Source organism: Rhagoletis pomonella, unplaced genomic scaffold (genome assembly GCF_013731165.1).
Source record: "Rhagoletis pomonella isolate Grant_MI unplaced genomic scaffold, Rhpom_1.0 Rhpom_scaffold_00006, whole genome shotgun sequence".
Lineage (NCBI taxonomy): Eukaryota > Metazoa > Arthropoda > Insecta > Diptera > Tephritidae > Rhagoletis > Rhagoletis pomonella.
This window is the reverse complement of record NW_023458560.1, coordinates 74,186,696-74,214,664: the sequence shown is the minus strand read 5'-3', so window position 1 is coordinate 74,214,664 and position 27,969 is coordinate 74,186,696. Positions and strand designations below refer to the sequence as shown.

The 27,969-nt window shown below is 39.7% G+C and overlaps 1 protein-coding gene across 1 annotated transcript in view; it reads left to right on the top strand.

Moving 5' to 3' along the window:
* LOC118741288 (Down syndrome cell adhesion molecule-like protein Dscam2) overlaps positions 1-27,969 on the top strand; it is a gene marked incomplete in the record, with an annotated part of 349,017 nt that overhangs the window by 223,233 nt on the left and 97,815 nt on the right. Inside the window, 2 exon segments of the mRNA XM_036473206.1 lie at positions 5,824-8,046; positions 8,722-9,159. Of these exon segments, the coding sequence (XP_036329099.1) occupies positions 5,824-8,046; positions 8,722-9,159 (2,661 nt within the window).

Sequence of the window (27,969 nt, the reverse complement as noted above, 5' to 3'; positions counted from 1 at the left end):
GACAAAAATTAAAAAAGAAACGAATTTTTATGAAAAAGGAGTCATTTTATCTAATAGGAATTTAAAAAATATATATATTTTTACCAAAAGCAGAAAAAGTTTTCCTAACAGAAATAAACATTTTGTGGGAAAAAGTGTGGGGAAAATTTTACGCTTACGGTCCCGAAAGGGTTAAAATCGAGACCAGAAACATTTTTGTAACTAGAATGGTTTTTGAGATATTGAAAAAATGTTTTATTATTTTCCTTTCGCAGAAATTCGTTAAATTATAAAAGAAAAGTTCTCACCAAAATTCTTCCGAATCAAAAAATGTTCGATTCCAACCATTTAGCGATTTAACATGGATTGACCCACATACATAGAAACGCAACAAAGAAACTCGAAAGCAACAAACAAGCTCGCAATAGAAACAAAGCCGAGAACAAACTGATTCGGTTAATTGTAGAATTATTCAAGTTGCGCGCGTATTTTACTGTAGCAACGTACATACATACTTTAGAAACAGCGGCTTCAATTCGTAAAAGCAAGCAGGATGTTGTTAATGCGAAAAGAAAAGTGAGGAGTTAGTGGTAGTCAAGAACTTAGATTGATAGCGCCGGACTGTTAGATATGCAGCTGATGGTGGGCGAAAAGAAATTACTATCAACGGGTCAGCGGAGCGGACGAACTTGACGTTGCGAACGGAGTCCACATGTGGCTAATGAATATGGAATTAATGAGCGGCAGCACAGACCCCACCCACACTCACTCCAATGCTTAGCAACACACACGCCTCAATTGCTTTTCGCAAACTTGAAGCGACGGCATCATTTGTGCTAAAAGAGGATATTAATTGAGTCTGTTTTGTGCTACCAGATGAGGCAAACGCGCGTTAGACGCAATCAAATTCAACACTATCATCGGCGTTTGAAATGCGAGTGTTAAAGTTCGGTTCGTACAGTTGGAAAGTGGAAGGCGCACAAGCATATCGAATGGTGCGGTTGCAGCCAAACCTTTTCTCGCCGCAGATATTTGTTCAGCCTCGTTGGAAGCTTTTCTTAGTTGACAATTAATGATGGGCTTTTAATTAGCCATATGCTATACATACATACATATATACGCATATGTATGAGTATATGAGTGCTGCAATCTAGACTTTATTTTGCTTCGAAGACCTCGGCGCCTAAGCAAAGTTGTAGCCCAATGGCTTGAGGTCTCGTAAGCCGCCTAAGACATCTCACTTTACATATTCTACCATTTAGTGTGACTTTAAACCTTCTTAGCGTAAACCATTAATTTCTGTACATACATACATACATATGTAAATTGGCTTGTGCGCATATTTTTTGCCGAAAGGCTAAAGCCTTACAACTTCGTCATGCTTCCGTTAGAAGTGAAGTTTTTCTTGTGAGTTGTTTGGCTTGCTTCGCTTGGCGCACATCCGCCTGCGCGCTTACATTTATTAACTTGTGCGGCGGCTGCATTCACTGCTGCTCTGTTCCACTCTGTGTTAATGTTATTGACCCTCATGTGACTTAGTAGTTTTGTCTCGTGTTGCTTAGGAATTGTGCTCACTCCTTTTTCTTTCTGTTTTTTCTCGCTTTGCTGCGTTTTTTCCGCATTCAGTTGCCTTATGTTGCTAGCCTCCGACTTGTTTCCTTGTTAGTTTTCTATTTGCATAAATGTTTGTTAGCCTTGTTTTCTTTCTGCACTCTTTCACATCCTTCACGAAGTTTTAGCGTGCTTAGCCTTTCTTATCTTTTTGTGCTTTGTTTCTAGTTGGATTTGTCTTGACTTGACTTAAGAAGATATTAGAGTTATAAGCTTATCCTGTGTGAGGTAGTAACTTTTGCAAGGCTGCACATTGTTTTGAGAGCTAGATATACAGTAAGATCGTATCAGCATTTTCTGCTATAGAACACAAGTAACGATATGCTTGCGGTCGCATTTTCAGCTCTTGCGACATGCAGTTCCGGCCAGAATTTTTTGAAAACTTCTTTTCAAGCAATTTCGTGCGCCAACATAGGATTCGAGGGCATACTTCTCTTCTGTGCGTAATATTGAAACTACGCCATTTTTTGAAAGAAATAACAGCATTTTGAAACCAAAGTTAGGTAGTAATCGAAATTTTCCAAATTCATAGAAGGTGAAAAATGGTTGCACTAACATTGAAATATCATTCGGCTACGGTAGTTGACACTCTACACCACCCTGGAACCCCCTTGTATTCTGAACGAACACTATTTTTTCCATAGAGCGGCAACGCTCGACACCCTTCAGCTCTTCCTCGTCTCTGAAAATATGAATTTCTTCCAGTGCAGCTCATCCCCCTTATCGCATGTGTTCCCATTAATCGGTGCTCAGTAATAATACAACCGTTGCTTAGCAGCCCAACGATTGGGATCTTTTACCAATCTAGGGATTGCCAATTAAATTAACACTGGTCTGAGTGGGGGACTTCTGCATTATGCACAGAATTAATTAATTATATGTAGGTTGTTTTTCTTAATTCTGAGCTCACTTGCTGCGTAGTTTTAGAAAGTTTCGCTTTGCCCGTATACCCACATCAAAGTGATAATGACCTTTACGAAATACTGGGTCCAAGTTTTGAGGTCCCGAATATATGTCTTCTGCACGTTCCATCCGCTCGCTTTGCAGCTGACCGAGACGTACCGTAACGATAGGAAGAAACTTTAGTAAAAGTTCTAAAGACTCCCTTGATAGCTATGAAAGCAGCCCGGTTGCTCCCTATCCAGTTGGTATCTATATGGGCCTTATCCAAATCCAGCCATCATACGGTGGTCCCATAGAAGAGGATGGGTAAGACGCTATTAACATCCAGTTTACTGTGCCTGGTGTCAGGCCCTTTCAGCTCTTTGTTGTGGGTCTCTCCTTCGCAGGAAAACGCAAAACTCTTGAGTCTAATTCTTCCGTCCATAATTTTTCCACCTGCCGTTCGGGGCCGGCGTAAAATAGACCGTTTGTACATATTAGAACACCAAGTAGCCCACTAGAGGTTAGAAAATAAGACAAACAAGTGTGAAGTATGTGAACCTCGAGTTGATTAACTTCTTGTGACACCGGCTGTAGCTTTCCTTTCACAACGATCAGGATTTAGGAATTCCAAAGGTCTGAATATGGTTTCATTAACAGTGACAGTTAAGCGAAGTAAAAGTTGTTAAGAAAATAATCATTTTTCCTTTGTTTTGTAAAAGTCATTAACTATTCCATTTTTTTTTTTTTTTGTTTATCACACAATTATGCCAATTGCTTTTCTTCTTATCAACACTTTCGAACAAAATTATCACCCCCAGCTGTATTTTTCTTAAATACGTTCAAGGAGAAAACATAGTTCGCAAGAATAAATACAAATCAAAGAACCTCGTTACTTTCGCTAAATGGTTGCAAGCGAATGCATTTGAACTGGAGGCTCTCATTGTGTCGACAATGCGCAACCTGTGCATAACCATTAAGTCGCCAACAACTTTCTTTTTTATAACTTGCAGCGGAAAAAAGTGCACAGTTGCCTTGCAGTAAACACCTGATTGCGATAAATGATTGTTTCTTAGTTATAGGTTACCGCCCACAGGACTAGTGCCGATAAACGCAGCGCGGCAACAGCGGCAATGATATAATTTTTCGCTCTTCTCTCTAAGTTGTAGTTATCAGTAACTTGGCGCATAGCTTCTTTGCAATCCACTTAGTTGGTTTGCGCCTCAATCTCAAGTTGTTACATGTCGCTCACTTGGTTTCCACTTTCAAGCTTTGTTTCTTTCGCCTGGTGTTTTTTTTTTTTGCTTCTTGCAATCCTTCGCATTTGCGCTTCAATTCTAAATTGTTGCTACTTTACTTGTGGCTATGTGTGTAGGCATTTTTTTTTTTGTGTTTGTCTTTTTATTTCGCTTTATTTATTTCACTACTTTGCTTTCGAGCTTACAAGTACTCGCGACTTTATTAGTGTCATTAAGAAGTGTGCAGTGCACCACTCGCTCCTTACTACTAAACAGACGTTTACTATGCAGTGCAACTAAGAACTCGCTGGTATTTAGTGCAACAGTTCCACTTACTCCGCCTGCTGAAGTGGTATTAGTGCTTCAGGTAATAGTGTAGCGACGTAGCTTGACTGTTAACTCAGCAGCATGGGTTTCTCCCTGAGTGTCCCTATTTCGCCCCCGACCGACGGCCTTCGTGCATTCCGTTTGAGTACCACCGACTCGGGGAGTAGGCTAGTCGTCGCAGAGGTGGGAGGCAGCACACCTTGCTGACAGTTGCTTTCGGGCAGTCAGCATGCGGCTAAGACTTTTTAATTGCAACGCTGTTGTGGCAAACGGGCGTAGTTAGTGTGCTGCTATGGGTAGATTGGTGGTGGCTACTCGTTCCTCAGGCGAAACTTTGCGTTGGCTTTTTCCATTGCAGCTTTTTTTTCCTTTAGTGAGCATTTTTACAAATGCTTCAAGCTAAACCGTTTGTGGTTTATTGAGTAGAGAAAAATTCTTTCCGCTCGCAGCCAGGCAATATTTTGTTTTACATTAGGCATGCGGCAACTTAAGCAGCTGCAATTCGAATGATGTAGGGAGGGTTTGATATGGAATTATTAATTTTTTTTTTCAATTTAAAAAACTGGGAAATATTGCCATAATTTTTTGAATTAAAAAAATTTGATATTAATCGATAACTACCTTCGAATATCGATAATTAGAAGCGCTTTCATTATTGTAGGAATATATGTCTTTACTAATATCAATGCAGACATTTCTTCCATTGTATTTATAATTTCTAAACTTAGTCAATATTATGATTTACTTAAACTGGTTCTTTATTTCTGTCATTAAAAAAATCGTATTCGATGATGTCATTGTCTTTGCAATCGGCATCAAAATCGACACTCTCAGCGTTTAAATTATCGAAAACGATATCGATACAGAAAATGTTATCGATATCAACAATTTTTTCGATATCAGAATTTTCGCCATTATCGACAGGAGCTTTTATTCATAGCATTTTTCTTTGAATTATTTTTATTAGAGCTCTCATCGATATCGTCGACGTTGGTGTTTATTTATCGCATACCTTTTCCGATATCAAAATTTTGATCGTTATCGATAACATTATTCTTTAAAATATGTTATTGTTATCATAAAACTTCTAGTTATCGGTTTCGTATTTTTCGATATTTATTTTACAAAAATGTATTCAAATTGTTATACATATATCCCACTACCACAGATTTATTAAATTGAATAATTGGCTGCTTACATATGAATATCTAGCTGCACGCACCAGTGCCATTAGAATGATTTAGCTCCTCTTCTAACATGCGCGTGTCCATTCCTTCATTCCTATCTCCCTAGCCCAATACTCATTTTTATTCATCATTTTTTACTTACTTTCTTATCATCCCACACTAATGCCTCTCTTTATCTTTTCTTTATTGTCCAATTAACGCCCATTGCTTAGCAATTCTCGCGTTTCATTTCTGTTTATTAGCAGAGATTTCCCTTTTTTCTTGGCATTAATTAAGTTTACTCGTAGCCACTGCGTGCTTAATCAGTGCCGTTCATTGGCCGCTGCGTGTCCTTTCATAAATTTCTTGCCTAATCATCAATGACGAACTCCCACGTCCGGCGCTAATCCATCCATGCGAAAAAATTCCAACTTCTCCATAATTTGTCTCTCGCCAACTTCCAACTCCTTCCAGTGGCCGCTGCATTCCTACACGTTTGCTTCTTTTCGCTTTCTAAATTCAATTACAACTTTTTGATTATCACTACCATCATCAAATGTATTCATGTTTATTAATATTTTCTTATTTCATTATTTTTTTTTGTGTTTTTATATTTGCAGATTTCCCGCGCGTTGATGTCGGTCCGGAAAATCCACTTCGTGTGGAACGTGATCGCACTGCCAAATTGGAATGTAATGTCGATGCGAAGCCGAAAGTGCCTAATGTACGTTGGACACGCGATGGCCGCTTCATTAGTTCCTCCCTGGTGCATACCATACATCGTGTTAGCTCGCAGGATGGTGGCAAATACACATGCTCAGCAGATAATGGACTCGGCAAGTCGGGCGAAAGTGTGCTCATACTTGATATACTGTATCCGCCCACCGTTGTAATAGAGTCGAAAACGCGTGAGGCTGAGGAAGGCGAAACGGTTAATATCCGTTGCAATGTGACCGCAAATCCATCGCCAATTACCATCGAATGGCTGAAGGAGGGCTCACCCGAATTCCGTTACTCGGGCGAAGTGCTCACACTGTCGTCGGTGCGTGCCGAGCATGCAGGCAATTACATCTGTCGTGCTGTGAATATAATGGAATCTTATGGACAAGAACGCAGTGAACGCGTTGGCAATTCCACGGTGGCATTGTTGGTGCGTCATCGCCCTGGTCAGGCATTCATAACACCGAACAAGCCGATTGTGCATGTGGGCAACGGTGTAACGCTCACTTGCTCAGCTAATCCGCCCGGTTGGCCAGTGCCACAGTATCGCTGGTTCCGCGACATGGACGGCGAGTTCTCTAGCACACAGAAGATATTGGCGCAAGGGCCACAGTACTCGATACCGAAAGCTCACTTGGGAAATGAGGGGAAATACCATTGCCATGCTGTAAATGAGTTGGGAATTGGCAAGATGGCTACAATTGTGCTTGAGATCCATCAACCGCCGCAGTTCCTCGCTAAACTGCAGCAGCACATGACGCGTCGGGTGGCCGACACAGACTACGCCGTCACGTGCAGCGCTAAAGGCAAGCCGGCGCCAAGCATACGCTGGCTCAAGGACGGCGTGGAAATCCTGCCTGAGCTAAATCTGTATGAAGTGAAAACCAATCCAGATCAGGGTCCCAACGGCATGGTGACCGTGCAAAGCATGCTGAAGTTCCGCGGCAAAGCGCGCCCCAACGGCAATCAGCTAGTGCCCGGCGATCGCGGCCTCTACACTTGTCTGTATGCCAACGAGGTGAACTCGGCCAACTCGAGCATGCAACTGCGCATTGAGCACGAGCCCATTGTGCTGCATCAGTACAACAAGGTGGCCTTCGATATACGCGAAACCGCCGAGGTGGTGTGCAAGGTACAGGCCTACCCCAAACCCGAATTCCAATGGCAGTTCGGCAATAACCCCTCACCGCTTACAATGTCCTCCGATGGGCACTACGAAATCAGCACCACCACTGACAATAACGACATCTACACCTCGGTGCTGCGCATCAACTCGCTGACACACGCCGATTACGGCGAGTACACCTGCCGTGTGGTAAACTCACTGGACACGATACGCGCGCCCATACGCCTACAACAGAAAGGACCACCCGAGAAGCCGACCAACACACGCGCCGTAGATGTGGGCTCCAATTATGTCACGCTCAGCTGGGATCCGGGCTTCGATGGTGGACTGAGCAACACCAAATTCTTTGTCAGCTATCGCCGCGTGCCTATGCCGCGCGAGGAGCAACTGATACCCGACTGCGCCACAATCGCCACAAGCAACACTGATTGGTTGGAATTCGACTGCCAGCGTGACAATCCCTGCAAGGTCACCTCACTAGACCAGCATCAAAGCTATGCTTTCAAGGTGAATGCACTCAACACAAAAGGCAACTCGCCATACTCCAACGAAATAATGACCACCACTAAGGTGAGCAAAATCCCACCGCCTCTGCACGTCACCTACGATCCGAATACGCACACCTTGGGCATCAATGTGGGCGCCACCTGTCTCTCGCTGGTCGCCATTGTCGAGTCAATGGTGAACATGGACACACCGATGGCACAGTGGGAGGTTGTCGACACAGTGAGTTTGCAGCTTTCCGGCAATGGACCGACATTTAAGGAGACCGTGATTAATCGCTCCATACCGGCATATCGCAGTGGCGGCGGACGCTCGCTGGGGCACAATCACCTAAGTGGTCATGGCGGTGATGGTGATGGCGATGGCGATGATGACGATGATGATGTCGACATGAATACACTGGCATTGGAGGATGATAATAGACCGACTGTGCGTGTGAAACTATGCCTGCGATCGAATCAGGAGCACTGCGGCAAGCACACCAATGCGGAAAGTAAGTACTACAGATATGTAGAGTACAGAGAAAGAGATAATTAAGGGGAAATGTGTCATAGCGGCGGTTTTTTGGGCAAAGTTTGTGTGTGCGCGCGTTGTGGCATGATGCGAGTACTTAATGTCTAGCGCATTTTATACTGGCGGGATTTTCACATGTGATGTGGTCAACACTTTTCGCTCATTTTGGGAATTCTTTCAATGCAGTCATGTGCCTGCCACTTGTTAACTCTTAAATTTTCGACTGGCATTTTGGAATTTCGATTAAAAATTGTGCACAAACGGGCGTTTGTTTATTCCATTGTCCGCTTTTTCGTTTGTCCGGGCATCCACTAGCTGGCTGACCGTGTGACTGCCATTTCCCTGTCATCAATCTACTTTAGGCAAACACGTATCGCAGAGCACATGCCAGTAGGTGGCGCTGGCTACATGCCCCCGAAAGTACTTATGTGCTGCCACAACTTTTGTATCCTTGACAGCATTTCGCATGTTGCCACACATCAGCGCGCCGATTTAATAGCGCACACACTTTCGCAGCCATCCACAGTTGCCTTCAACTCGCTGACACTTATCAGTGGGGCTGCCAGTTTTTTCCTTCTACACACCTCGCCTCCGAGCGCCCTCAACTCATTCTCATTTCTCTACTTTTTCTTCTTCTTTGTTTTTTTTTTTGCAGTTGGCCGCACGTACATCGCTGAGGCATCCGCCCTGGCCACACCCACCCTGATCGCCATAATCGTCTCTTGTATTGTATTCGCATTATTTGTCGGTTTATTGTTGATGTTCTGTCGTTGCAAACGCAATCAATCGAAAAAGAGTGCTGCCGCCAAGGATTACGAAATGGACTCGGTGCGTCCGTCGATTGTTGCTGCCCAGCAGAGTCAGCCGCCGCCGCCATACTATCCGGCAAGTGGACTCGATAACAAAGCACTTGAACATTCGATGGATCTCGCCTTGGGCATGGAGGACCAGAAGAGTGCACTTTACGCAACACAAAATGGCTATAGCTATCACCCGGGTAGTGGCGTTGGTGTTGGCGTTGGCGGCGGTGGTGGTGTTGGTGTTGGTGTTGGTATGCAAGGCCTAACGGGACACACGATGCCGGGAAATGAATGTAAGTACCTCGTAGTAGTTGCATTTGGGCGAGTAGTGTTTTGTAATTTGTTTTTTGGGTTTTGCTGCAATTGTACTACGAGTAGGTATTTTGCTGACCGTTTTTATTGCTGCTGCTGCTGCTGCTGCTATTGTTGTTGTGCGTTCTACATGCTCGCTTATTTAGTTGCAAATGCTGTTATTTTGCTCTCGGTGCCACCATCAATCCCATGTGGACTGTTATTGCATTGGTGTTTGTTTCAAGGACCATATCAGTGGCACCAGCAGCGGCAGCGACGGCGGCCGAGGCAGAAATGGCTGATATCGGCTCAACATTGATAAATATGTAGGCAATAACTGTTTGGATAGTTGTTAACACGAAGTGTGTGGTTTTCGTTATTGGCCACAGTGTTGCCAGATTACTGGTGGAGTGAAAGGTGATTTGTATAGCTTTATCACCACGCTATGTACGTTTCTGCAAGCTAACTTAATATTGAAAGCGTGTTTAAGTAGATAGCGCCTACAAGTACATATTTAAAGTACCTTTTCCGTATACATAACGCTCGTATCTTTTTTCTAACAAAAAACTAGAAAAATTCTACAAAGTTGCACAACAATACACTTTTTCGTAGAAATGGTATAGAATTCTTGAAAGTCAATATTTTTCGATCGGAAATCTCTGGTTCTCTTTAGGAGACTTGCAATAATAATACCCAATCGTTTATTTAACCAATTTTAATACTAATGATTTTTTATTGGTCGCCCCATTGCATTTTTCGGGGTTTTGGTGGGTTCTTTGCGGACCTATAAATTATAGTGAAAGTGGTTAATAAACAATTGGGTATTATTATTGGGAATCTCCTGCAGAAACACACATACAGAGTTTTCTGGTAGAAAAATATTGATTTTTAACTATTATATACCATTTCTACGAAAAGTTGTGTTTTCCCCATATAAAATACATGGGGGTTAGAGTATAAAAATTCCGACTTTACTTTTTCGTATGCATTTTTGGACCACCCTAGTGTACAAATATGCATTTTTATAACTCGTTTTCATGAACAATTCGCTGTTAGCTTATATCGTTGTGTATCAACGACTCACAAGGTCTATATTACTTCTCTGCTTTAAAAAAAGTAGGTAGTAAAAAAAAAAATTCGTATTTTGGAAAATACAGCAGTATCTATTTTTGGAATACAAATGAAAAAGTGGTATATACGACTAAATAATTGTTGCAGCCGAAAGTAACCCATGAAATAGACTCTTAAAATAAAACGGAATTTTCAGTTGCATCCGGCCAACAATTCGGATAATTCAGAAAACTGTTCCTAGCAAATAAATTGAGGGTTTCTAAATCGTACTATATATCCTGTCAAATCCTGTACAAAATTCCTCGAAATTACTAGATTCAGCTACGGACACAGTGCTAATTGGGTATGGCTGTCTGTACAGACGAATCTAATCTTGAAACATGCATGCGTGTATCTGGTGGATGGCGCTGTTAGCAGCTGAGTTTTCGATGAAGCAAAAATCCTTTCGACCTTTTCAATATACCTAGTTACTTGCAGTGTGCTGACTTGTAATCTACACTCTATTCTGTCCTTCCAAATAGAGTAAAAGAGCTTTTGAATTAAGTGCGTTTATAGTTTCCATGTTTTTATTCTGTTTAACGGTTTGAACCGAGACCAGCGACTAAGTCAGTTGCCATTCTCCTTTTCAGATTCATTACTTCATTAAGTTCGGCAATTAGGCATTCGAGAATCGCTCCAAGTTTTTATCAATTCCTTTACCCATATTCGATAGCATACTTTTAGGCGCCAAAAAAAAACCGCTGGGATATCTGTCGAATAGTTATGCGCCAAACCTCTTAATTTACTTATAATAAAAAAACACATATTTTCCAAAACTGAATTCCAAATTTGGCAACCTTGTGCCTGGGTCGCGTATTTTTGCTTCTCTTTAACTCATAACCTTCAACGGAAAAGTGTTCAGCACAATATTCGGCGATATTTCATTTGTTTTGCTGACGCAGTGGTGGTCGAGAGTGGCGCAAAAGTGCGAATTCTTGCAGAGCAAAAACGAAAAACTGAAACATTCAACAAAAACACTATCGTGGAAACAGTTGCAAAAATTAAAAAAAAAAAAACAATATATAAAATAAAAAATCACAACACCAACAAAAAACCCAAAATCCTTAACGCTGAGCGTATTGAGGGAGGAAGCGCAAGCATGCAATTGGAAGCAGCAACAAATCGATGAGAATACATCGATCAAGTGGTCGTGATGGACGCACGCGAATTCCACTTTGCAACAAACAGCCCAGTTACAGTTACAGCTACAACCAGCGGATTACAGATGGCGAGGCTCGGGGTCAAACGAAAGCCGTACAAATGAACTAAATGTGGAGGACATACACACACACACACACACACACACACACACACACAATTTATACAAAAGAGTTTGACTCTGTGCGCTGATAGCCAGACTGTTGTGGTGTAAGTCAATGGTAAATTTATAAATGTGCAAATATACATACGCTCACTCAAACAAATGAACACGGTTTTTTTGAAAATTTTTCCAAATGTTTTTCGAGATCACTATTTTTTTTCTATAAAAATATTGTGCAAGCCTTTGGTTGTGCAGTGTTATAGCCCATTCAGTTTTAGTCTTATGATGTGCAACCGGCTAAAAATTCGCGTGGTTTTTTTATATACATAGTAATTGTAAATAACAAAACGGTCTCCCGCATTTTATGTCATAAGGGTGCGTTCACACAGAAAGCCGAGCTAAGCGAAGCTACTGATGTTCACACTGAACGAAGCGTAGCGGAGCTTTTCTCGCGGACTGCAAACATACCACAAAACTTGTCGTCAATGAAGAGCGAAAAAAATGTTCGCTCAATTTTATTCAAAAGATTCGTTGTAAAATTCGTTTTATATGAATATTTTGATATTTTATTTGCAACAGCGTCACGAAACATAAAAATTAAATAGAAAATTCAAAATTATAAACTGCTTTGCTTTCAGCTCCAAAACGCTTATGAAAAAGCTTGCTGTATGAACACTTTCATATATCTACAGCAATTTGAAAGCTTCTCTGAGCTCAGAACGGCCTCGCTCGGCTCGGCCCCGCTTTCTGTGTGAACATAGCCTAAGAAACTCATGCTTGCATGGAAGAAAGTGTAAAAATCCGTCACAAAAAAAAAACTCAAAAATCAACAGGAATTTTTAGCCATTTGAAAATTGCGCTTCATTAGATAGACTAAAATTGTATGCCTATAAAACTGCGTGCCCAAACATTTTTACATTTAGTAGTTGAAATTTCGGTGAAATTTTCTTAAATTTTTTATAAAGTTAGAAACTCTAACTTATATGGTTTTGGTTAATTCTTTGAAAATCTTTTTATTGAAAGAAAAAAAGCAACACTTGGTCATTTATTTGATTCACTGTATATACTTTTGTATATGTATATGTGAATATGTCAAGGTAGCACATTTTTAACGCTTTCGCTTTTTCCATCTCTCACTCAGATTTGTGTGAGTTGGGTGGCGTTTAGGTGAAAATGTAAATGTAAAAATGGTTACCTGCGAAATTATCGCTTTGCCAACAACACGACATCCTACATACTTACACACATACTCTGCACATCGCTTGTGACCAATGCTGTAGCCCCACTACACCCCACTTGTCATACCAGTTACGCTGTTTGTGTCCTTTTCCGATTTTCGACACAGAGGCATAAGCGCACACAAACAAACATACTAGACTAGTATATTTTGTACCCCGTTCCACATTCGGTCGCAAATTACTCTGTTTTTGGCAATATGGCGACGAGGAGTGGCGAGTCAATGAGCCACAAACACGCCATGCCACAGCGACCACATCCACTGCGGTGGTTGGGGGTTTCGTGGAGAGCTGTTCATTGCGGTTACCAGCAAACACTAGAACTAGGTACTGCATTCACACATTCCCATAAACAATCTCACAGAAGGACTCTACAGTTGCCCAAAATTGCATGCTTGTGTATGTGTGGTTGTTTGTATGGCTGTGTGCTCCATTATTAATTGCCACGATGGCCACTAAGTTGATGTAGCCGAACTCTTTCCTCAGTACCGCTATCTCAAGTGTCTGGAGAATTTATCACCTGGTTCAATGCTCTGATTGAAAAAAGCATTCTTATCTTATCTAATCTTTCTAATCTGCTGCTTTCTGAACGAGTACCCTAAGATATTCCGGATCTCTTCGTTCGGCTAAAAAAAAATGCAAGTATCAGTGTTGTTAGAGACGAAACTTAAATACATACATACATATGTACCTATATAGTACAGACAACAGGCAATTGTAATCGCCCAGCCACAATCCAAAAATATGCATCACTTCCTTTCAACTTCTTAGATATTTTAGTAACTAAATTTTAGTCTGAAAAAAAGAGCTCACTATCGAGTTCTCACTTCATCCTATCGCTTTATGCTTCGCCAAGTACGTATGAAGTCTCCTTCAATTGATTTTCAATAACTTCCTCACCCGCACCTACCCTTGCGATGTGCCTCAAAAATGCTACAAATCGGCTTCCTGCCGGCCTTTAATGCCATTTGCTGCCAGTAGTGATAACATTGACCGAAATTTCAGCTACATTTATCACGCATTTACGACGGCATCCCAGAGCGTCGTAGCGCGCGGCCCTGACTGTCAACATGGCACATTTTCAGTAGAAAAATGCCAGCAACGGCTTTGCAAGCGCTCAATGCCAGGGCATAACTGCGCTCACTGCTTTTACATTTACCAACTGTGCAGCAGAGCGGCACGGCATGGCACAGCAGACAAGTGCAGTTGCATCTCCCCACCGACGGCAATGCACACAGCGCTGTGACGCAGACCTTAATAAAAACGCGTTCGCTACTTTTGGTAAGATTTTTGATATTTTCCAGGTCCGCTGTTTTTATGTCGAACTTAGATACTTTTCCGTAGACAGATATGAATGAAGCGTACCTCAGCGCTTCTGTTTGAGGGGCATTTTTTTTCCAATGCAAAAATCGGTGGCTTTGAAATCGAATGGCGTGTGTTGGGACTATGAAGTCGCATTATTCAACAAAAAAAAAGAACTGTAAAAAATTGTCAGCAAATGTAAATAAAAGCAAAGGCCACCAATTCTCTATTGCGCCGTTCATTTGGGCAGCAAACAAATCTGAAAGTAAAATAAATGGAAAGAAATAAATAGAGCATAGTGCGAGAACGCCTAGATGTAGGCAACAACAGAGTCGAGAAAAAATATTTTGAATATCATAAACGCCTAGTGGCGCGGCTGTACAGCGCGTAAGGTGCGGTCAGTGTTCAGTGTTTTTTAGGAGCAGCGACAGCGCAAACACGAAATGTAGGCCAAGGGGCGGCTGGCCAACTAAAGTCCACGTTTCTTGTTGCACAAAGTGGGCGTCGGCCTTTTATAAGTACGCGTGTACGTAGACATATACATACATTCAAACTTAAATGTTGAAAGACAATGGCGCGCCGCGTCGCTTCGTCCAGCCGCACCGCGCTCTATTGTGTGCCCACTAACCTAGTTCAGTCGCGCGTCAGCTGTTGCCGCGCAGTGTATTTGTGTGCACAAACGTTAAAAAAATACACCTCAATCTAAGTGCTGTCGAATGTAAGTGAGTGTGTGCTTTTACGATAGCGCGCGCTTTTGTTTACCAACGCGCGCGTTTGTTTGGGAATTTGTATGGCGGTGGCTGTTCATTTTGCGCGCAGCATTAATTTTGCGCATAAATGTTCCAGGGTTGGTGGCGTTGGTGTAACGTCAGGCGGTGTGGCAGCTTTGGGAGTCGCGCTTACATACATAGTTTACTGCTTTGTCGCTTTTGTCACTGGCGCTGGCGTGTAGATACATAGAAAAAAAATGGAAGGACATTTCTATATTTAAAATCTTTTTTTTCTGTTACGGATGCAGCTGTTGCATGCGCTTACCGTTTTTCGTTTACACATTTTCAGTTTCGATATATATTTTTTTGCTTGTTGTTGTTAAATCTTTATTTTTTTAACTGACATTTTTAATGCACAACATCGCCGAGGAAATACTGTGGCCCTAGCAACCAACCAACTAACTGCATTGCAATCAGCTGAGGTTGTTGGCTTTTCGGTTTTTGTGGGTGGTTAAAATCCGCTTAATATGCGGTCGGCCGCGCAGCTGCGCCGCTGCTAACGACATTGCGCTTAGCTTTGTGTGCGATACTGCGAATTGGGTTTGCGTTCACGTTTGCTGTTCTGCAGCATTTATTATTATTGCTGTTTCTTCTTCATATTTGCGTTATACATATGCGTTGCCTTGCTCTTATTATTGTGACCGCTAATTGGTTTAAGCGGCATTATTGTAAAATAACCTGAAAATTATTAAGCGCAAACAGCTGCAAGGATTTTTCACAATTAAATTAAAATGGTATCGAATATTCAGGAAAATTTTAGATTTTCGCGTTATGTCTCATAGAAATAGAGTTTTACTGCAATTTAAGTGAGCAATTATTTTTTCCCTTTTTTTAAATTTTCATATTAAATTAAAATAAAAATCATTTTTAGCAACGAAATAGTCGCCTTTGATTGCAGTTGATTTGACAAATGAAAAAGTAAAACCACTGGCTCTGTAAGCCGCAGGCGCTGATTCGACTCTCAGTGAACTCAGTGAAGTCGTCTGTCGCGGAGATGTGGTCGTCTCCCAAATAGCAGCTATAACTTCTACCATTTGTAAACTATGTTTGTTTTTCACAATAACTTTTCATTAAAAATGGTCTCATTGCTTTAGTTAGAAAATATTGTCTGAATTGCGTGATTTAAAATGCTATTCGTTTTTAAATCCGCTATTAATTGAAAATCTATTTAATTCATCGATCAAATAAAAAATAAATTTTATTTTTGATTTGATTCATCCAATAAGTCAATTTGACTCGTAATTTTTCAACTAAAAAAAATAAATAAAAATTGTATGTAACGCAAGCACGATTTTCGATGTTTTTCATCCCAAAAACTCCATAGAAACCATCAACAGGTAGGCGAATTAGCTAAACAACTGCGATTCACAAGTTTTTCTATATTTGAAAAAAACACGAAAATCGTGCTTGCGTTACTTAAAATAAGAAATGTTTCGTTGACAAATAACGCATCAGCTTGACTTTCTCGACAAATTAAATCTCAAATAATTTGATTTTTCATCTATTCCTGATTTGACTCGTGTAACAAATAATAAATTTATGCTCTTAAGTCCTGAAAATGAACTAATTGAAGTTGAATGTTTTTTTATTTTTGTTTTTGATTTTTATTTTTTTTTTTGTATTTTTATTTTTAGAAGTTTAAGGTGTATAGTACATAAGTATGTGAGCCAACGGTTTGAAGCAGTTATATTATATTCAAGCAACCATGCTGCCTTCTGTGCAGTAGTATGTTCAGTTTCTAAAATCTTTCTAACTGAGAGAAAAGGGAAGAAACAAATACAAAAAACCCAATTTCAGTAATTATAAGCGGCTAAATTTCTTCTATTCCTAACACATACGTTGCCACACTTCGTAGTGTTTTTTTGTTTTCTTCGTTTATGCTCTTACAACTGCGATCATAATAAGGAAAAAGTCAAAATTTTAAAAAGGATTTTCTAGATTTGCATAGCAATTAAATTTCCCTTTATTCAATAAAAAAAATGCAACGTTGGTAGTAGCGATTTAAAGATATTAATAAACAATAAACGCTGGCGTGGCGTTACAAAAAATAGAAGTGGATTTTGACTTCGATCACAAAATTGCAAAACTCTGCGATTTGGGCAAGACTATTTGGACAAAAGTTTTCGAAGTAATATTTGAAATATTTAAGGTTAATTTTCCAAGTTTTTATATGTATAAATCTTTTCTGCTTTACGTTTAATTATCTGACGTGCTACAAAAAATTCCATTTAAATGGGAAGGAAGAAAACATGCATTTTATGTCGAATATTCTTTTTAGTTTGGTATCAGCGGTTCCATTTTTTGCAAATCTATGTCTTATTTCGTTTCAACTAAACATGCCAAATCAGAGCATAAATACAGATTTTCACCACCTAACGAAACCATTACGGGAAAAAATTTCTGCTTACTTTACCACTATACATACGTTATAAAAGCAGCGAAATCGGCCTATAATTAAGTTAGATATGGGATTTTTTTTTCGCAGTAGACTTTTCGCTGGAATCGCGAGTGGAATGAAATTTTGAGTTTCGTGGTTATTGCAGAGGAGCATCGAAAAAGCTTCGATCCAATTCGTTAAATAAGTATGAACACCAACAGCTTTCCTTCGGGCTGCCTAGCTCCCTTGCCGCCGCTCGGTTTTTAGTGTGAACGTACCCTTAGGTGAAAAACCCCTTTCTCCCACTGTCCCTTCTAGTTTTAGGTATCTGTCAAAAATCTGTGCAAACGTTTGCATTGAGCATAAGGGTAAGGGCTGCTTAATCTGTACGGCTTTGTTGGTATTACAACTGTGTATTTCATATCGAAAGTATGAATGGAGAAAATATTATGAAATAATGTCGCCAACGTATCTAGGATAACCGAATAAGCTGAAGTTTTGTGGATCCTTGAGCGCGCCCCAAGTTGCTTTTGGCTTTGGGATGAGAGGCGCTTCCTTGTACAGCCCACTAAATAAAATTAACTGAGTCATAACTAGGTTTACTAAAAACTCCTAGGTTTTAGAGCAGCTAACTAATGAATCAAGTGAGGTCTCTTTCAGTTCTCATGAAGTCTGGAAATAGAAGCTGAGCCCCATTCTAATTGCTTTATGAGACCAACTAGGTATGATTCAAGTTTTTCCATATATCCCATCTTAGAAGAAGAATCAAAAGTCAAAGGGTTTAAGAAAAAATTCGAGTAAGCTGGGTGAAGACTCCGGATATAATGCTTATAATAAAATTCTATATTTAAGTTTTTTGCGTATATTCCTACTTTTTTTTCCACATGATAAGCGGCAACTAGTCTACTTTAAAAAAAAAGTATGTTGCTTGAAAAAAAAAACATTTTAAAATCAGCGTGTCTTTTAGAAACAAGAAGATACTTACATAAACTTTTCACATTTGCATCTCTTTTGTACGAGCAAACGCGCGAGACTTAATTTTTAACTAAAATCGGTGCCACTCACTTCGTCGCACTTACCTGTACCAACCCTTTGCTTCGACCAATGCACCTCTTCGCTCCCGGCAATAAAGACTTAAAATTCCATTAACATTTAACTTACTTAATTGCAACGATCCACTTTCACTTCACTGAATGGCTGAATGGCTGCTTTCAGAGAAGCACGCAGCGTGAATGGCGGTGTCAGAGACGATGAAAAGGAAATGTCTTGCGACCAACGCTGGCTCAACGGTGTCAGGCAGCTACAAAGCGCTTTGACTTTGTACCCAAGTACAGGTGGCAGGCAGCACACATCGCTGCCACACATTTATATGTAAGTATAAGGGGGGGGATGCCTTGACAAGCATCTGTTTCCGCTTTAACTTTGCGCTGAGATTCGCAGTGGCGCGTCAATTGGGGATATGTGAATGCCAAGCAAAGTTTGCGTGCCACAATTTTTTTTTCAAATTTTTTCTTTGTGCTTGCAAGCGCTTGTGCCTTTGTGTCTGTTGCATGTTGCAGCTGACACATCACAACTTCCAGGCGACAACATTCTGCTTCATCTTGGCACAAATTGCTGCAACGGCAGCTAAAGCATGCACCTGTATGGCAAGGCCTCCATGCTCCAATAACATCTGCTCAAACTCTTTGCCTTTCCCTCAATGCAATTTGCAGCTGCTTCAGTTTGTTTTTCTTCTCATTTTCTTATTTTATTTTATTTTTTTCATCATTGCCACTTATTCAAAAAGTGGGAAAAAAGCTTCACTTCACTTTTAATTGGCGCGCACAAAAGCTGCTACTTCGCTTTGGTTGCTCCTTGCGGGGCACAGAAATTGCGCATATGGAAACTGTGCATTTAGACTTTATTTCGGTTTCAACCGAAACTGTGCATGTATGCTTTATTTCGGTTTTTACCATATGCATTATTTCGGTTTTAAACCGAAACTGTGCATGTATGCATTACTTCGTTTTTTTTTCATATGCATTATTTCGCTTTTAAAACGAAAGTATGCATATGCATAATTTCGGTATTTTCTCATATGCATTATTTCGGTTTTCAACCGAAACTGTGCATGTATGCATTACTTCGGGTTTTTCATATGCGCTATTTCGGTTTTCAACCGAACTGTGCATGCATGCATTATTTCGGTTTTTGTTATATGCATTATTTCGGTTTTCAACCGAAACTGTTCATGTATGCATACCTTCGTCTTTCACATATGCATTATTTCGGTTTTCATCCGAAACTGTGCATGTATGCTTTATTTCGGTTTTGGCCATATGCATTATTTCGGTTTTGAACTGAAATTGTGCATGCATGCATTATTTCGGTTTTTGTTATATGCATTATTTCGGTTTTCTAACGAAAGTGTGCATATGGATAATTTCGTTTTTTCTAATATGAATTATTTACTTCTACTTAGTAAGGGTTTTAATCTCTAAGCGCGGCTGAAAACCGCCTACGCAAAGAAAAGTTCTGCGCAAAAATACGTCCGCCCTTCTTTTCCGGCAATACAGAAAGGAGAATTCTACTTAGTAAGGGTTATAATCCCTAAGCGCGGCCGAAGGCCGCCTACGCAGAAAGAAGTTCTGCGCAAAAGTACTTCCGGCCCCCTTTTCCGGCAACACAGAAAGGAGAATTCTACTTAGTAAGGGTTATAAATCCCTAAGCGCGGCCGAAGGCCGCCTACGCAGAGAGAAGTTCTGCGGAAAAATACTTCCGCCCTTCTTTTCCGGCAACACAGAAAGGAGAATTCTACTTAGTAAGGGTTATAATCCCTAAGCGCGGCCGAAGGCCGCCTGCGCAGAAAGAAGTTCGGCAACACAGAAAGGAGAATTCTACTTAGTAAGGGTTATAATCCCTAAGCGCGGCCGAAGGCCGCCTACTCAGAAAGAAGTTCGTTTTCATGTATGCACTATTTCGGTTTTTGTCATATGGATTACTTCGGTTTCGAGTCGAAACTGTGCATGTATGCATTACTTCGGTTTTTGTCATATGCATTATTTCGGTTTTGAACCGAAACTGTGCATGTATGCATTACTTCGTTTTTCTCATATGCGTTATTTCGGTTTTCAAACGAAAGTGTGCATGTATGCATTATTTCGGGTTTTTCATAGCATTATTTCGGTTTTCAACCGAAACTGTGCATATATGCATTATTTCGGTTTTTTTCATATGCATTATTCAGAATTTCATCAGTGCATATTTTTTCCAGTTGCCTTCACTTGCAACCAACATCTGTTGTTGCCGCTGACCTCAACGCGCTCATTTTCGAGTGTTAATTTAACTTTTCTTCTTTAGCTTTTAATTTTATTTCGGCAATTTTCTTCAAGCTTCACTCACTTGACACTCTGTTGGGGAATTTCATAGCATTTTGTGTTTTTTTTTCTTCTTTTTTTCTTCTTTTTTCGCTTTTTTGTTGGCTAATTTTTTCGACCGAAAATTTGTTAAAAGTTTTGTAACTTCTCTGTGGATATATGCCTTCCTCACACGCTGTTGTTGTTCGGATACAGCTGAGAACAAACAAAATATTTGCAAAGCTGCCTGATTAAGCGAGATTTTGCAAAGAGCAAACATTCCGTTTTTAGTTCAAATACTTAAAATGGAAAAAATTAAGTTTCATTAAAAAATTGAAATGCTCCTTGTTTCGTAAATGTAAGGCAGGTAATGCCGTAATTCCACATAGTAGTTGGTTTAATCTCTTAATTAGAGATTTTATTAACAAAAATCAAAACAAGCTCGCCAAAAGCTACCAGTTCCCCGATAGCAATTGTGTGATCTAGCTGCATGGAGAATCAAAGTAATTTTCCTTTGATTTATTTATCAAATTTATAGAAGCATTGTTTAAGAACAACGACTTCGAGGCTGATGCCTTTATCGATATCGTTGGGGTTTTTCAGCTCGGAGTAGGGAACAACTTGGAGATGGGAAGTGTGGGGCAGTGCCTTTAGCCAGTGTTGGGTGATGAGAGATACCTCGCGGGTTGACGTTTTCTCATTCTTTCTCTATATCATCGTCATCAGCTATCTCCTGGAAGACATTTGCAAGGAGGTGCTCTCTGGTTGCGCATGTGCTAAAGACATAATACTCGTTGTCCGCGGCAGTTTTGTGAACATCCTATATGACCTTATTCAGTTGTACTTAAACTTAGTCACAATTTGGTTTGCTAACTCCTGGTAGGAACGAGTTTGTCTTGTGGAAAGAAACTCTGCCCAACAGCTGCTACTTTGGGGGCTCGGTAGCTCGTCCCAGAAAGAACAAAAATCATACTCTTAAATTCTCTTATCATGCCCGCCCTCTTATAAATCGAATAAACGTGGATGGTGTTGAAAAAAAAATAAAAGATTTTGGGGGCTTTCGAGGGAACTATTTTAGACTCTTCGATTCGCGAAATAGTTTGATCTCAGCCCAAATTGACACACATTTCTAGACTAAATATAAACAAGAAGCTTTAACTGTGATCCTAAACAGGAATATAATGCAATTTGAGTATTGAAGAGCATGTAAAATGATACACCACAGTCTCTACACTGCTATAAAGGCGACATGTGACCTTTCTCCATAGGTTAGCTAATGACTATAATCAAGCCACTTATGTTGTATGGGCTCAGTATCCGCTGTAAAGATTGCAATAGTTAAGAAGTAAGAACACTTGCAATGGGTCAACCCTATTGGAATCTTCGCCATCAGACTAAAAAGAACCGCTCTCTTCATCAACTCCGCGCCATTTATGCACCCTGCATTCTCTGAGAACCTCGCTAATGAAGAAACGGATTGGTGTACATCGAAGGTGGCTCCGATTGTGTACTTTTCTACACATATCCGGAAGATAGGATATAGAAGGTTAATGGCGCAGTTCTTGCCTCTGAAACAGGACTGCAGTTAACATTTTTACGAAAGGCTTGAACGATGGATTATGGTTTGATAAGAACTGGTCGAGGTATGCCTGACCAGCTCTCGGTCGCCTCAAATTCCAGGTTGAAATGACCTTGCAGGAAACTGCATGGCATATAGATTGGCTAGGTAGGAATCATCCTCACACTGAGGGTAAAAGATTTTGCTGCAACATGCGGACAGCTCCTAGAGAGATGAACCTTTAGTCGGTTTCCTGCGACATGCAAAGCTTTAAATTTCTTCTAGTCGTTTTTTGACTATAGGCAGCCAAGGAAGCTTCTACAGCTCGCTAAGTGCCAACTCTCGGATCTGAGAGGCTATTGACAGATATCATTATGAAAAGGGGTTTCATATACAGGCGGTAATGATCTTCATCTTTTTTAAAATCAGCTAGAATTTAGCTTACTTAAAAAAATTTATATAAATCAGCAGGAGTCGTTTGATCTTCGTTTAAAGCTTTTTCACAAGCCCCTTCACAAAAAAAAAAAATATAATAAAGATAATATTCTTTCTGCTTTATTCATAAGCTTAATAAAAACAATCGTGGTTCTAGCCATTTCCGTCTCTTTTACCATTTCCATTTTCACTTTTCCCATAGTTGGCAATATTCGCAAGACCTGTCCAATTTCATGAAATTTTCAAGCACTACAAAGAAAAGAGAAAGAGAAAAATAAAAATAAAATCACTTGAAATCAAATATTTGACAATCAGCGCGCCTTAATGCCTTCTTATCGCAGTCATTGCATCAAGCGCTTTTGTTGCACCTGCAGCTAATATTAACTAAACTTCAAAAGCAAACAACTTCAATTGCAATAGGTACGGGTGCAAATAACAATAGCAACAATGCGGAGAGCAAACAATGGATGTAGCGCCGTTGTGCAGTTAGCAGGTAAACATTCAACTGGCTGCCAGTTGTGTACCGTTTTTATGCGGGTGTGTTTCAGCGTTGCCGCTTTGGTAATTTTTAACCAAAATTGGTAATTTTTTTCTTTATTTATCAAGTTTGGTAATTTATTTTTCAACTTGGTAACTTTTCGATTCGGTCTTACACGTCAATTGGTTCTGATTCCACATTAGTAAGTGTCCCGTAAGCGTTTTCTTTTATAGAAATATCAGGTAATCCTCAAAGTTTCGCAAGGTAATTGTTGTTCCAGCTTTCCTTGGCTACTAGAATGGTTTGAATTTAACAAACTGTGTGAAAGTGTTATTGCTAAGTATATCCACAGTGCCCTTTCCTGGAAGGTTTTGGGTGGTCCTACCTTTCCCTGTCAGTTCGTCAGCTTGGCCATTACCATCAATTTACCGGTGTACCCGCCAACCATATATATGAGTTGAATTCTACGTAAATATGCATGTTCTCGTTCAAAAAGTTACGGCATTCAGCGGGAGACTTAACTCTGTCTATGAGTGAGTCGAAAGCTTTCATTTAAGTATTGAATTTTTGATATATTTTCTTGTCACTTGTCTACATACAGTGGTCGAAAAAATTATAGGCGCACCATATTTTGATAAGTTTTAACATATTACAAAAAATTACCAAACTTATTTTATGTGCAGAACAAACATACATATAGAGCCCTAACTGCCAAAATAACGAAAGCGACATTTTTTCAAAATTTTTTTTTTGCTTGCAGAAAGGCATCTAGATGCTCTAGGAATATTTCTGTTATTTTGGCGGTTAGGGCTTGATGTGTATGTTTGTACAGTTCTGCACATAAAATAAGTTTGGTAATTTTTTGTTGAATTTGGTAACTTTTTTCGGTGATTTTGGTAAAAAATAAAAACATTGTGTGGCAACACTGGTGTGTTTGTAAGTATATGCTTTTAGCTCTTGCAACTTTTGTCTTTTGTTCTGTGCGAATGAAAGACAAATTGCAAGGTGAGAAGGAAGGAAGCAAGTGTGCAAAATGTGTAACTTTTAACTTGGAGAGCAACTTTGGCTGTTTTTTTTTTGCTACTCACCTACCCGCTAAGCACTTACTTGTATGCAGTTGGTTGCAAGCTCTTTATTTATTTGTAAGCCGTTAAAGCGCACTTTTTGCCTGCTGCCAGCTGCTCATTGGCGTCTTCCTGCCTCCTAAATTAGTGCTGCTGCATACGGGCATTGCTCTACTTACTTACTTATTTATTTATTTAACTATTTTACTTGTTCTCCGACGCTTAGCATACGGTCTCGGAGATGTATAGTTAATGCGTTTTTGCATCTATATCTACCATTTACATAATGTTCCGCACTGCTTCCGGCTCGGCCGGTCCTTCTGCGCTCAACTCCTTGCATTTCGACACACACACATTTTGCTAATTTTTTTTGTTATCTTTTAATAAACGCAATCACCTAACTACCTCATTTTCTCGCTCAACCCAATCTGCTTTCTTTGTGCAACATCCTCCTTTGCCGCTGCTGACTGCTGTTGCTTGTTAGCCTGCTACGCTTGCTTCCTGTCATGTTCTCGGCGCGCATTAGCTGACAACTTCCGCCTTTTTTCGTACAATGTGGCGTCTTTTCCGTTACTCTACGATGCGCGCGTTTCTTCTTCTATTTTTTTGTAATTGTGCAACCGGCGCTAGTTACTTGCATTCAGCTGCTATGCAGCAGACCAACGCCACTCACTTACTTTTGTTTGCTTACTGTTCATTTCTTGCCCTTTCCCTGCGATGGCCCAGCAAGCAAACAAACGCGCACACATTCCACTTCACTTGCTTATGCCTCTTGCATTTTGCCTTTTTCATACCTTATACTCGTTCGCGCATCGGCGTTGCACTCAGCGCTAAATTCTCGAATTAAATCTGTATGACGCTCAACACGAAAACTGCAAGGCAGATTGCCAATTCATTATAATGTTGTTTATCTTGTTCCCATTCGTGTATTCGCTCACCTTGCACTTATGTACTCCGCTTGCACCCGCACTTTGCCTCATTCTTTTGCTATTCATTCGCTCGCTTGCTCACTGCAGCCAGAATACACAATTCTTATCGGTGCATTGTTGTTGGCGCGTTGTTAAGCAATGCTTCCAATTTATTATCGCGTAACTTTAGTTGGATGAAAAAGTTTTGTATTGTGAATGGCTTTTCATTTCGCATTTTGCCTTTTTTTAGTTTGTGCGTTGATTTTATTTTTTTATTTTATTTTTGCTGTTCATTTGCTTGCATTTTATTTCACTTTGCTTAACTTTGGTGGAAGTTCCGATTTATTTATTTAACATTTTATTTTTATCTCTTTCTATTAGTTGTTTGCGTTTAAGTTATTCAAGGCAGTTGCAAATAATGTGTTAATATAGCGAATTAAAGCAACAACGCCGCTTCGCTGCTTGCAATGCAATGACTTTTAAATTGCAAAGAATTTAGATGCATTTATTAAGGCTTTCGTCAGCTGCAGTTGTGGGATTTCGTGAAAACTTAGCGGCTGAGTTCTATTCTATTCTCAATTATTTTAAATTGGCGCGAGTTTTCGTAACTTAAAATTGTGGCGAGAAAATATAAAGTTTAAGTATCAACTACTTTTACGAAAGAATAGATTCTGATTCTGATCAACAAAAGGTTTTATGCTCAGCTGAGCAACTAGTGCTCTTATAAGTATTTCTATTGTCACGAACTGGTGCTGGATTTATTTTAAGATGAATCTGCTAAAAGAGCACTCTGAGATCTTTGATCTTTCCATCGCGGTCAGGGTCTCCTTTAACCTAGAGTTCCAAGTTGAATGCTCCCAGAGTGTTCTTGCTTATCAGCTCCTCGCCGCCGTACTTGAATAACTCGGCAGGCAGGCAGTCAGCTCCAGCATCTTTGTTGTTTTTCAGCCGCATAATCGCTATTCGTACCTCGTCATAGTCATGCGGTGGAACATCGACTCCATCGTCATCGACTGGGCTTGGATTTTTCTTCTCCACTACTTTCAGTGCTGCTGCCATTCAATAGGTTGGAAAGTGTTCCCTCCATAATTTAAGTATTTTCTGGACATCAGTCCCTAGGTCGCTATGTTTGTTGTTCGAGGAGTTCGCCCCGACCTTTGAGCCTAATTCTCGGGTAAAATTTTTGGGCGTTTGTTCATACATATGTACGCTGTAAGCGATCATAAAAGAGAAAGAGTTTGTTTGGGTGTTGAACTACGTGTCAGTCAGTGGTGGACCCACGGGGGTTTTTAAACTCCCAAAACCTCCTCCCGTGGATCCGCCACTGCTCTTGAAGTCCAGATAGTGTAATTTAAATGTGTTAAAGCAAATTTATCTGCCAAATGCTGCAATATTTGCAAACCCGTTTAATGGGAAAAAATCTCCACCATTTATTAACCATCATATTTCCATATGCTGGCAACTTTTCATAATGGAAAATACACAATCAGGCAAAATTTTGTTGTCTTTTCAATATTTTTTTGACGTAGAATACGTCTTACCTTAAGGTATGGGGGCTATGTTCAAATGTTGTAGTTGTAATTTTTAGAGCTTCACAAAAACGCTTATTGCACGAGAACTAATAAAGCGATTTCAAAGAAAAGTGTGGCGTTTCAAAGATAAAATTCCAAACCTGTCGACAGATTCATCTTTGTAAATAACCAATTCGGTTTCTGTCGTAAAAACAACGGTAAACATTGCCTTATTTTGGGGTCAATTTTGAGCCTTTAAAGTGCTCTAGCAACTTATTGTTGGCATATATAACTTTCATTTTCGGGATATAGGTTCTTTGGAGCAGTAGAAATATTATCGGGTACAAATTTTATATAAATTTAACAAATATTGAGCATTTTAAGGCAAAAAATTGTTGAAAAAATTTGCAAATTTTTTTCATTACCAAAATGCTCGAAAACCGCTCGAATAATTTTGCTTTTGTTTTCTTTGATCAAAAATTCCAGAGTTTTCCTTTCGTTTGGTATATGGGAAGTATTGGTTGATATCTTCTATATATGTTTATTTTATTCAAATATATGGGCATAAATGATTTTCCATACAAAATCACCTCGTCATCATTTTGCAAACACGTGCATGCATTGGAAGTGTGGCAAGGAGACAAAAAGTATGTATGTGTGCGTAAGTACATATTTCGGCTTTTGATTAACAAATGGAGCAATATTTATAACCTAATCACAGCGTATGTACATATGTTGATTGCAGTTAATGTGGATCTGTTTCTATTTTTTATACTAATATATATATACACGAAAACTTTTTGAAGTGAAGCAACACTTAGAAAAAGACCAATCGAAGAATAAAAGTAAAGGTGAGTACGTACATTGATAAAGAAAAGGATAAAGGCAAAGGTAAAAATAAAAACAAAGTTCCGCAAAGATAAAGCCAAAAATTAAGAACAAAGGAAATTTAAACACTTTACTTTTATATATAAGGGCAAAGGTGAAGGGGAATATGTATATAAAAAATATGATAAACATAAAAAATAAAAACAAAGATAAATACATATAAAGAAAAAGATGAGGATGAGGATACCGATAAAAGTATAAATGAAGATAGAGGAAGGAAGATTAAAATAAAGGTAGTTGTAGAGAAAAGGATATAGATAGAGGCACAGAGACTCAATCTGGGAACTATTTCGGGATTTTAGCGATTTTCGGGATTCTCGGGACTTATAGATATAATAACCGATATTTTGTGGGTTTTGTGATCGATATTTTTATCGATTTCGTTATCGAAATTGATATCGATACTGTTATTGATTTTGCTATCGATATTTTCGGAACTTATCGATATAATGGTCGATATTTTTATCGATTTTGTTATCGATATTTTGATTGATTTTGTTATGGATTCTGTTATCCACGTTGTTATCGATTTTATTATCGATTATTTAACGATATTTTTATCGATTTTGTTATCGATTTT